This window comes from Zophobas morio, unplaced genomic scaffold (assembly GCF_036711695.1).
Source record: "Zophobas morio isolate AGI-343-1 ecotype UQ-CSIRO unplaced genomic scaffold, CSIRO_AGI_Zmor_V1 ptg000010l, whole genome shotgun sequence".
NCBI lineage: Eukaryota > Metazoa > Arthropoda > Insecta > Coleoptera > Tenebrionidae > Zophobas > Zophobas morio.
Genome location: NW_026972115.1, coordinates 3,186,187 through 3,198,541, shown reverse-complemented (window position 1 = coordinate 3,198,541; position 12,355 = coordinate 3,186,187). Strand labels below are relative to the sequence as shown.

Genomic DNA, 12,355 nt, shown 5'->3' with positions numbered 1-12,355 from the left:
ATGTAAGTATTTTTCATTTTTCCCCTAATTATTATGTAAGAAGAGATAACGGGTGTTCATAATGCATGCTGTTTTTGTTAGCCGTCATTATTGAAATTACCGTCGCGGCTAAAAACGCTATTGCGTGCTATCTAGTTTTATTTTAGAACTAACAATTTTGTGTTACTCTCGGAATTCGATAATCATTTCGTTGACATTAACAGAATTAATTTTATTTGACTTTTGGCTCGAATGTGATAATTCCGTCAAATTAATTTAATTTCATAATTTATATTATTTTCTTTTCGTATTTTAACGACTTGCGTCAACATTGCGAAAGTTTACATGATTAAATTTTAAATTTAAATAAATTTGTATTCAGTTTTTAAAATAGAAGAAGGCCAACTAATTTGAGATACAATAGATGCAAATAAGATGATTGATCACTGGAGCCGTTAGCACAGAAGTGAAGACTACTCAGAGACAAGTTTGACCTCTTCAGAGCAACTAAAGCAGCAAATTTTTTCTTAAAATTGTATTTTTTAAAATTATAATTATATTCACTGCAAAAAATTAGTCAGTTCAAAATGAGATCTTTGTTTTTTCTGTTTTGTAGTTAAAAACTCGTTTGATGTTGCAAATATCGTGTTGAAAATTTCAAAACCAAAATCTAGCTTTTTTTCACCAGGTGTTCCAAGTGAACATCGTAATTAGTAGTTTTATTATTAAAAAAAATCCATTCAGATATATACAGGGTGATTAAAAAATGCCGCACTGACTGAACTTCACAAGTCTATAAGTTTGAGAAAAAACAGTAGGAACCCCTAAAACTCCTGAGAGTGTTTTCGAAAACAAAACTTTAGAACCCCTTGAGATTTTTTAGACTTTTGCAGAAGTAACATCGGGAGTTCCTAAGATTTTTTAAGCTCTTAAAAAACATTAGGGACTCTTGAGATTCTTTAAACTTCTTCAAAAATAAAACGTCCAGAGCCCCTGAGATTCTTCGAACCTCTTCAAAAGTACAATGTCGGGAGCCCTTGAGATTCTTTAAACCTCTTCAAAAATAAAACGTCCTGAGCCCTTGAGATTCTTTAAACCTCTTCGAAAATAAAACGTCCGAAGCCCCTGAGATTCTTTATCTCTTTCAAAAATAAAACGGCAGGAGCCCTTGAGATTCTTTAAACCTCTTCAAAAATAAAACGTCCTGAGCCCTTGAGATTCTTTAAACCTCTTCGAAAATAAAACGTCTTAAGCCACTGAGATTCTTTATCTCTTTCAAAAATAAAACGGCAGGAGCCCTTGAGATTCTTTAAACCTCTTCAAAAATAAAACGTCCTGAGCACCTGAGATTCTTTAAACCTCTTCAAAAATAAAACGTCGGGAGCCCTTGAGATTCTTTAAACCTCTTCAAAAATAAAACGTCCTAAGCCCCTGAGACTCTTTATCTCTTTCAAAAAAAAAAACGTCCTGAGCCCTTAAGATTCTTTAAACCTTTTCAAAAATAAAACTTCGGGAGCCTCTGAGATTCTTTAAACCTCTTCATAAATAAAACGTCCTGAGCCCTTGAGATTCTTTAAACCTCTTCAAAAATAAAACGTCCTGAGCCCCTGAGATTCTTTAAACCTCTTCAAAAATAAAACGTCGGGAGCCCTTGAGATTCTTTAAACCCCTTCAAAAATAAAACGTCCTAAGCCCCTGAGACTCTATATCTCTTTCAAAAGTAAAACGTCCTGAGCCCTTAAGATTCTTTAAACCTCTTCATAAATAAAACGTCCTGAGGCCATGAGATTCTTTAAGCCTCTTCAAAAATAAAACGTCCTGAGCCCCTGAGATTCTTTAAACCTCTTCAAAAATAAAACGTCGGGAGCCCTTGAGATTCTTTAAACCTCTTCAAAAATAAAACGTCCTAAGCCCCTGAGACTCTTTATCTCTTTAAAAAATAAAACGTCCTGAGCCCTTGAGATTCTTCAAACCTCTTCAAAAATAAAACGTCGGAAGCCTCTGAGATTCTTTAAACCTCTTCAAAAATAAAACGTTGAGAGCCCTGAGATTCTTTAAATATCTTCAAGAATAAAACGTCCAGAGCTCCTGAGATTCTTTAGACCCTTTCAAAAATAAAACATCAGAAGCACCTGAGATTCTTTAAACCTCTTCAAAAATATAACGTCCTAAGCCCCTGAGATTCCTTATCTCTTTCAAAAATAAAACGGCAGGAGCCCTTGAGATTCTTTAAACCTCTTCAAAAATAAAACTTCGGGAGCCTCTGAGATTCTTTAAACCTCTTCAAAAATAAAACGTCCTGAGCCCTTGAGATTCTTTAAGTCTCTTCAAAAATAAAACGTCGGGAGCCTCTGAGATTCTTTAAACCTCTTCAAAAATAAAACGTTGAGAGCCCTGGAGATTCTTTAAACTTCTTCAAAAATAAAACGTCCAGAGCCCCTGAGATTCTTTAGACCCTTTCAAAAATGAAACGTCGAGAGCCTCTGAGATTCTTTAAAACTCTTCAAAAATAAAACATCGGGAACTCCTCTGAATTTTTAAATCTCTTCAAAAGTAAATCGTCTTGTGCGCCTGAGATTCTTTAAACTCTTTCAAAAACAAAACACTAGAAACGTCTGAAATTCTTTACCCACTTTCAGAGAGCCCCTGAGATTCTTTAAACCTTTTTAAGAAAAAAAAAAAAAATGTTGGAAACCCATGAGATTCTTTAAACTGATTCAAAAACAAAAACAGGGATCCTTGAGATTCTTTAAACCCCTTTTGAAAAATAAAACGTCCTGAGTCCCTGAGATTCTTTAAAATCTTTCAAAAGTAAAATGTCGTGAGCTTCTGAAATTGTTTAAAAAATTTTCAAAAACAAAATTTCGGAGGTCTCTGACATTCTTTATACTCGGAAAATGGTTCCTACTTTTGTGTTGCGGAAAATCATTTTAAATAATTCATCGATGGTAAGTTCCCAGTGTCAATGGTAAGGTCATCTGTCAAACTAAAATAGTTAATAGCCTACCTTAGAGGGGTGACCTTCATTAACAAATATTGCGCATGGCTACTTCCAAAATAAATTGATTAATTTGATGGTAGTTATTTTCAACAGTTTTGTGGATTAGGAATCTTCAGATGTAATATGAATTGATTATGTATTATTTTCTTTCCAAAAGTTTTAATCACTCTGTATCTTTGATACAATCTTCCTGAAAATCATCCAACGACAAAAAATCTTTTTGACGCATCTTCAATGAACACCCTGTACATTCACGTCGTCACTTTTTCATCTGATTTACCGCAAGGTTGGTGTTTTCATAGTTGTCCACATAATTGCCAAATAAAATGAATCTAGCATGTTTCGATATTTTTTTAACAAAATGATTTTTTATCTGGACTCTACAAGTAGCCTAGTAGAGTCGAGATACTCTGAGAAGGACCTGTTGAGTTTGTTACTTACTGTGTGGCTAGTGGCGTATTATTTGCCAAACGTCATGAAGAAATTACGAAATGGAATGACGAATGCAGTGTCCTTCCCCGTCTATTGAGTCGTGCTCTTCTTAAAGTATTTTCACTCTAGAATTTGTAACCCTGCATTTTTCATCAAACTCGAGAATAATAATAATCATTAAAAAAGTGGAATGTGCAATGAATATTTTTACAAAATAGGAGTATGTTTCACATATTTATTATTTATGATTGAGGGCTTGTTATATCCAGTTGCTGCATTAAATGCATTTAAAGTAGATAACAATAATGGGTAGCATGACCTGTAGATTTTTCTGCATATAACTTGTAAATGATATGCAACTAAAAATATAGGTCATGGTAGCTATAATTGTCATGTCACTGTGGTACTTGTTTATGTTTTGTTGTTTTTTTAATTAGCAAATTGCTAAAATTTATTTAAATAGTGAGTTTTTTGACAGAAAAGATCCTCGACGTTTTAATTGAAGGAACTGAAAAAACTTTAAATCTTGACTTTCTATAAGTGTTTACCTAAAACTGACGTAGTCTGGTTGCCTTGTGATTATCAGATCTGATATATCTGTTTGTGACTTCTAATTATGACCCACTTTGCCAAAATTTCGATAGCAAATCTATCACGCTTTTCCTAATCTAAAATCGTGAGGAGTAGCTGGCGACTTTGCCCAACGCATGCTGATGCCTCGAGTACTTTTCAGAGTAATCGGTAGGTACTCATTTACAGTTTTTCATTTTTTGTGGCAATAAATCTCGCGAGAAAGGCTACTCGAAAACAAAAGAGCAATTATTTACTAAACAAAGATGAGAATTTTTACACATTCCTTTGTGTTTCTGCGTTTTATATCGTTCTTCTGTTTGAAATTTTTTTAACAGAAGTCAAAACTTGAAAATCGTTTTTGTTAATTCAGGCCAATTTTTGAGCTTGAAAAAGTCTCGTTTCATTAACACAAATAAATATTAATCGAGCAAATAACTTACGACATTTAAATAATTAACATGTTTTATTTCCCTTTACGTCTTTGGGAATCTGGACCCCCAAAAAATTGTTAAATAATTTATCACACTCGGACTCAGTCATTTCGGTAAATACCCACTTAGGAATTAAAAACACAAAAGTTTCGTGGTCGTTCTCGTCAACAAAATTATGTGGTTGTAATTATAGCCACCGCAGTAATCATCAATCAATAAACACACGTCCGATTCCGACCATTACGCTTTTTATCATCGATTACCCAAGAAAACTAACAATTACCACCAGCGTCATCGCAGGTCGGAAAACCTTGGGCCCGTAAAAAAGGCACAAGCAAAACGAGTTTCTCGGTGATAAATTGGTTATAAACACTTTAATTATTATCACCCTATTATCACAATTACGCTATCAAGAACAATTAAACTGCATTAAACAAAAAGCGCTCCTTCGATAATTGCATAATGTCATAATTGTGCGTATGGTGTGAATAACACCTAATATCCATTTTTGAATTCGACGCTCCCTCGCCAACCCATCATTAAAATCACTCAATGTTTCCCTTCTCGGCCGCCCGGGAAGTCGTTAACCATATCGTGATCAGCGCCAATTTTTCCCCAGATACACTGTATTTAGCAAACGGAGTTACCTCGTCGAAAACAAATTATGTAATATTGAAAATACAGTAATTTGAGGAGTCAAGGCCGCGGGTATTTACCGAGACAATGAAAGACGTTTTGTCATGCAAAGACTTCCACTTTCCCATTTTCGGGCTCCGGGTTATAGTACAGATCGGTAATGACCGATTTTAGTTCAACCGTGACAGGCGACTTTTTCCCAAACCGTAGTAAATAATTGCGGAGGAATCCGACGCATTTCGTGGTTTCGGGATTCGTGTTGCAATGGAGAGGATATCCGTTCTGTGTCTTTTTCACTTATTAATGAGCTAAAAACAGAAAGGAAATCGCCGGTCTCGTTTTAAACGCATTGTGTCGGATGCCGCGTCAACAATAAACAAAAGTGAGCTGTTTGAAATTATAATGGCGCTTGTATGGAAAATAGGATCGGGCTGAGATTTGCATGGGAATTCGGAGCAGGGTTTCGGGTTTTGGGCTAAAAATAGGCGCGTGACGCGTGTGGGAAAAATAGCTCGGGATTATTAATTATGGACGGAAGAGAACGAGGTGACGTGGAGAAAAAATTAGCGATTACGTGTGTGCATTCTAATGTGTTTGGCTCGGTTATAATGAGGCAGATGAAAGAGCAGTGATGAATACATTTTTCCAATGCTAAATTTGGGGGTGAAATTAAAACTAGTTTTAACTAGCTACTTTCGATTGGTATTGAGTAACAGGCGATTCTTTCGACATTTGCGATATCGCGTTGTTTGTTTCAACTTGTACACATTTCTGCACTTTTTTTTATCGCGTTATTTACCTTTCGTTTTTTTTTAAGTGTAAAACTTTGTTTACAATGTAGTCGTGACAGTACGAAGACGCAAATAAATTAATGTAATTTCCCATGATGGAGGACGACGTGCACTATTTTATTATAAATTCAACGCATTCAACGTTATTTATGTAAATGTTGTTTTTGTAACAGGATTATTTGCGTACAACGAGCGCTCCTAGGTCTCGTGGAATATTTTCTGCAGAAATGAAATGCTGCGCGGAAAAATTTCGAACGGGTTCAGATTTTTTGGTTTTGTGGTTATTGGTGTCATTTTTTTCTTACTTTCGAGCTTGTACTTTTTTTCGAACTGGTCTGTAAAGACTGATACTACACCCAGTGGCCCCCGATATTTTTTTTTCTAAAAGAGTTTAAAGAATCTTAGAAGCTCTCGATACCAGACTTGTCCTTTCGGTTTTTTTTCTTCCCATTTTTCTCTTTTTCTCTGGCAGCGTGCATTATCTATGTTTATGTCGTCATTACAATTTTTTTATTACCCCACCACGCGAAAAAAATGACATTCGAACACCTTGAGAATCTTAACATTCTCTCAAAAAATTCTTTAAAACAAGACACTAGGATCCTCGAGATGTTATACGTTCTTTAAAGACAAAGACACTAGGAACTGTTAAGATTGTTGGCATTTAGCAGAAAAAGTCACCAGAGGTCCCCGGGGCTCTTTCAAATTCTTAAAAAAGTGACATTTGGAGAACTTGAGAATTTCGACATTCTTTGAAAAAAGACACTGGAAGTTCCCGAGTTTGTTTTAAATTGTTTAAAAAAAAAATACATTCAGGAACTTGAGATTTTTGACATTTTTTAAAAGAGACACTAAGAGGGTCCAGCGAATTTTTCTCATTCCTAAAAAAAAAGACAATCCGGGATTTTGAGATTCTTGACTTCTTGACATTCTTTAAAATAAGGTACTACGAACTCCTGAGATTTTTGACACTCATGGAAAAAAGACACTAGAGATCCCCGAAGTTCTTTCAAATCCTTAAAAAATGACATTCGAAGACCTTTAAATTCTTGACATTCTTTAAAAAGAAGACGAGAATCTTTCTCATTCCTAAAAAACGACAATCGGGGACCTGGAGATTTTTTACACTCTTTAAAAAAAGATCCTTGGGATATTTGACGTTTTTTCAAAAAAAAGACACTAGGAACTCCTGCGATGCTTGTCATTTAGAAAAAAAAAAAAACTCACTAGAAGTCCTCGCGGCCCTTTCAGGTTCTTAAAAAAATAACATTTGGAGAACTTGATATTCTTGATATTCTTGATATTCTTATATTCTTTAAAGAAAGATACGGGAGAAAATCTTTCTCATTCCTAAAGAAGACAATCGGGGACAAAGAGATTCTTGAAATTCTTTAAAAAGAAGACACTAGAGATTCGGGAAGTTCTTTCATACTCTTAAAAAAAATAACATTTAGAGAAGTTGAGAATCTCGACATTCTTTGAGAAAGACATTAGGGGAACCCCGAAAATTTTTTTCGTTCTTAAAAAAGACATTTGGAGAAATGGAGATTTTTAATATTCTTAAAAAAAGACACTGGAGGTCCCCGAGTTTGTTTTAAATTCATTAAAAAAAGTACATTCAGGTACTTGTGATTTTTTACATTTTTTAAAAAAGACACCAAGAGGGCCCAGAGAATCTTTCTCATTCCTGAAAAAAGACAATCCGGGACCTTCACATTCTTGACATTCTTTAAAAAAAGGCACTACGAACTCCCGAGATTTTTGACACTCTTGGAAAAAAGACACCAGAGATCCCCGAAGTTTTTTCAAATCCTTAAAAATGACATTCAAAAACTTTCAAATTCTTGACATTCTTTAAAAAGAAGACGAGAATCTTTCTCATTCTTAGAAAACGACAATCGGGGACCTGGCGATTTTTGACACTCTTTAAAAAAAGATCCTTGGGATATTTGATATTTTTAAAAAAGACACCGAGAGGGCCCAGAGAATCTTTCTCATTCCTGAAAAAAGACAATCCGGGACCTTCACATTCTTGACATTCTTTAAAAAAAGGCACTACGAACTCCCGAGATTTTTGACACTCTTGGAAAAAAGACACTAGAGAATCCCGAAGTTCTTTCAAATTCTTAAAAATGACATTCGAAAACTTTCAAATTCTTGACATTCTTTAAAAAGAAGACGAGAATCTTTCTCCTTCTTAGAAAACGACAATCGGGGACCTGGCGATTTTTGACACTCTTTGAAAGATGATCCTTGGGATATTTGACATTTTTAAAAAAAGACACCAAGGGGGCCCAGAGAATCTTTCTCATTCCTGAAAAAAGACAATCCGGGACCTTCACATTCTTGACATTCTTTAAAAAAAGGCACTACGAACTCCCGAGATTTTTGACACTCTTGGAAAAAAGACACTAGAGATCCCCGAAGTTCTTTCAAATCCTTAAAAAATGACATTCGAAGACTTTCAAATCCTTGACATTCTTTAAAAAGAAGACGAGAATCTTTCTCATTCCTAGAAAACGACAATCGGGGACGTGGAGATTTTTGACACTGTTTAAAAAAGATCCATGGGATATTTGACGTTTTTTCAAAAAAAAGAGACTAGGAACTCCTGCGATTCTTGTCATTTAGGGGGAAAAAAACTCACTAGAAGTCCTCGAGATTCTTTCAAGTTCTTAAGAAAATTACATTTGGGGAACTTGATATTCTTGATATTCTTATATTTTTTTAAAAAAGACACAGGGGAAAATCTTTCTCATTCCGAAAGAAGACAATCGGATCAAAGAAATTTTTGATATTCTTTAAAAAAAAAGACACTAGAGATCCCCAAAGTTCTTTCATACTCTTAAAAAAAAAGACATTTTGAGAACTTGGGAATCTCGACACTCTTTGAAAAAAGACACTAGAGGCACCCCGAAAATTTTTCTCGTTCCTAAAAAAGACATTTGGAGAAATGGATATTCTTAACAATCTTAAAAAAAGACACTGGAGGTACACGAGTTTGTTTTAAATTCATTAAAAAAAATAGAGTCAGGAACTTGGAATTTTTGACATTTTTTAAAAAAGACACTCAACGGGCCCAGAGAATCTTTCTCATTCCTAAAAAAAAAGACAATCCGGGACCTTGAGATTCTTGACATTCTTGAAAAAAAAGGCACTACGAACTGCCGAGATTTGTGACACTCTTGGAAAAAAGACACTAGAGATCCCCGAAGTTCTTTCAGGTCCTTAAAAAATGACATTCGAAGACCTTCAAATTCTTGAGATTCTTTAAAAAGAAGACGACCTGGAGATTTCTGACACTTTTAAAAAAAGATCCTTGATATAGTTGAAATTTTTTCAAGAAAAAAGACATTAGGAACTCCTGCGAATCTTATCATTTAGGGGGAAAAAAACTCACTAGAAGTCCTCGAGGTTCTTTCAAGTTCTTAAAAAAATTACATTTTGGGGAACTTGATATTCTTGATAATCTCATATGGAGGGGACCCAGCAAATCTTTCTCATTTCTAAAGAAGACAATCGGGGACAAAGAGATTCTTGATATTCTTAAAAAAAAAGACACTAGAGATCCCCGAAAAAAAATGACACTTGGAGAATTTGAGATTCTTGACATTCTTTGAAAAAAGACACTGGAGGTCCCCGAAGTTCTTTCAAATTCTTTAAAAAAGGGTCCCAACTGTTTTTTTTTTTTTTTAAGAAACCAAAACCTCCTCGAGGGCCCCAAGTGTCTTTTTTTAAGAATATTAAATCTTCTCGGGGGCGACAAATGTCTTTTTTAAAATTGTAAGACCTTCTCGGGGGCTCTAAATGTTTTTTTTTTTTATATGTGGAACCTTCTCGAGGGACCCAAGTGTCTGTTTTAAAAATGTAAAACCTTCTGGGGGGCCACAAGTGTCTTTTTTAAAAATGTAAAACCTTCTCGGGGGCGCCAAATGTCTTTTTTATATGTGAAACCTTCTCGGAGGTCTCAACTGTCTTTTTAAAAATGAAAACCTTCTCGGGGGCCCCAAATATCTTTTTGTTATGTCTGAAATCTTCTCAGGGGTCCTAACGGTTCTCTTTGATAGAAGGCGAAACCTTCTCGAGGGCCCCAAGTGTCTTTTTTTAAGATTATTAAATCTTCTCGGGGGCTCTAAATGTCTTATTTTTATGTGAAACCTTCTCGGGGGTGCAAATTGTCTTTTTAAAAATGTAAAAGCTTCTCGAGGGCGCTCAATGTATTTTTTTTTATATGTGAAACCTTCTCGGGGGTCGCAACTGTCTTTTTAAAAATGTAAAATCTTCTCGGGGGCCACAATGTCTTTTTAAAAATGTAAAACCTTCTCGAGGGCGCCAAATGTATTTTTTAAACTTGTAAAACCTTCTCGGGAGTCCCAATTGTCTTCTTTAAAAATGTAAAACCTTCTCGGTGTCCCCAAATATCTTTTTTTTATGTGAAATCTTCTCGGGGCCCACAAATGTTTTTTTTTTAATGTAAAACCTTCTTAGGGGCGCCAAATGTACTTTTTTTTATATGTAAAACCTTCTCGGGGGTTCCAACTATCTTTTTAAAAATGAAAACCTTCCCGGGAGCCCCAAATGCATTTTTTTTTAATGTGAAACCTTCTCTGGGGTCCCAACTATTCTTTTTAATAGAAGGCAAAACTTTCTCGACTGCCCCAAGTGTCTTTTTTTTTAACTATATTAAATCTTCTCGAGGGAACAAATGTCTTTTTTTTAATGTGAAACCTTCTCAGGGGTCTCAATTGTTTTTGTTTTTAATGTAAAAGCTTCTCGGGACCCCAAAATAATGTATTTTTTAAAAAAGTGAAACCTGCTCGGGGGTCCCAATTTTTTTTTAGTAGGTATATAGGGCGGTTCAGAACACTATTGTATAACTAATTTTAACCATAAATCTTGAGGTTTATAAAATACACAAATATTTTAGATCTTTTGTGGTCTTCAGTAAAATAATAACACGTTGCGAACAGGTATATAGCACTCAGTAAACGGAATGATGAAAAAACGTCAAACAGATGTGTAGTTAATAGGATAGAGGAAATATACAAGGAAACCAGAAATACGGTTATAGTAACGGAATAAAATCCGAGGAATCCTGGACAAGTAGAATGTCCCTTGGCTCCATCTGCTTGACTCGGTTTCACGGAATCATCTTGTCAGTCATTTTTTTTAATAATTTCCGCTCTAAAATCCTAATAAGAAAAACCATCAAAAGACGCCCCCGCCTGTCACACTACAACTTTAATTAAAACCTCGATCTCGCATCTCCCATCCTCGTACCCGCATCCGATCCCACCCCCGGCCACAATAAACATTCCTTCCACACACATCATAACTCCCATCTGAAAAAACCGCTATCCTTTGTGTGGCGGTCGCCTTCCTCCCGCCGCCTCCATCTTACATCTGCACTGCATATTTGCGTTTGTTCCAGATCGTGGGCGTCCAGCAGTACCCAATCAGGCCGCAAACCGCCGACATCAACGAAAACATCCTCTCCGAGCAGCTCACCTCCGAGTCGGTCCTCACCGACGAGCTCATCAAATCCACCGGGAGGCAGCTCGAGGACGCCCTCAACGAGTTCGACGCGTACTGCGGCGGCCTGCACGTCGACCCGCACAGTGCCGGCTTCAGGTTTGTGACCGACGGACAGTTACCGCTGAGGCAATGTCTCTATCCGGAAGCATGTAGGAAGGAAATTGATCTGCCGCGTTACTATAGCACGTTCCATGACCTCAGGAAAGAAGTCGCGAGGTTCGCGAGGAAGGCGGACGAGGTGCCACAGAGTGTAGCTGATATGTTAGAATGTATCCTTTGGGGGCGGGCGGGTGAGTGGTGGCAAGCGCATACGCGATTGTTCGAGCGAGCTCGATTTTGGACGTGACGTCATCGGTGGCGAATTAACGAAACAATGCGAAAGTCGTAGATCCGCTGTCAGCGGTTTCGGTCAAATGGAAAAGCTTGGTATCACTTCCAGCGATTGTGTGGTTGGAATATCGAGTCGGTTGCGTAGTAAGTGGGAATGGGAGAATTGGTTAAATAAGCAGCGACGTCGTGACGATGTATCAGCCGGGGGCGGTGTTTCTGAGCTAAAAGCATTGTTTATTGTATGAACTTAGTGACTTTGGTGGCGTTTTTATATAAATAGCGATGCTCTTGGATAGTCTACACGGAAAAATCTAGTGGGAATGCTGCGGATTTACGGTTCTTGATGTGGGTGTTTGACTTCTGAAGCTAAATTAAGCTACGAACAATGGCGTTTACGGAATCTCAATATCTCTATACCTTTTCAAAATATAAAGTAGCATAGTTTTAACCGTATATAATAATTTAGATAGTTACAAGTTCTCCAAAAATAGTAAAATACCTTAAGATTCACTTATCCGTTTTTGGCGATAATAGTAACTCAGAAATTGGTGCCAATTTTGGAAATAATCTTAATTGAGCTTACTCTTCAAGCTAAAAGCAATAGCGTTTACGAAATTTCTCTATTCCTTTTCAAAATATAAGGCCGC

The 12,355-nt window shown here is 36.3% G+C and overlaps 1 protein-coding gene across 2 annotated transcripts in view; it reads left to right on the top strand.

The window, feature by feature from the left end:
* LOC135126136 (RNA-binding protein fusilli) overlaps positions 1-12,355 on the top strand; it is a 99,132-nt gene that overhangs the window by 36,030 nt on the left and 50,747 nt on the right. For both annotated transcript variants that reach the window (XM_064051967.1, XM_064051966.1), the window contains exon 2: positions 11,275-11,647. In XM_064051967.1, coding sequence (XP_063908037.1) covers positions 11,275-11,647 — 373 coding nt within the window. The remainder of the gene's footprint in view (positions 1-11,274; positions 11,648-12,355) is intronic.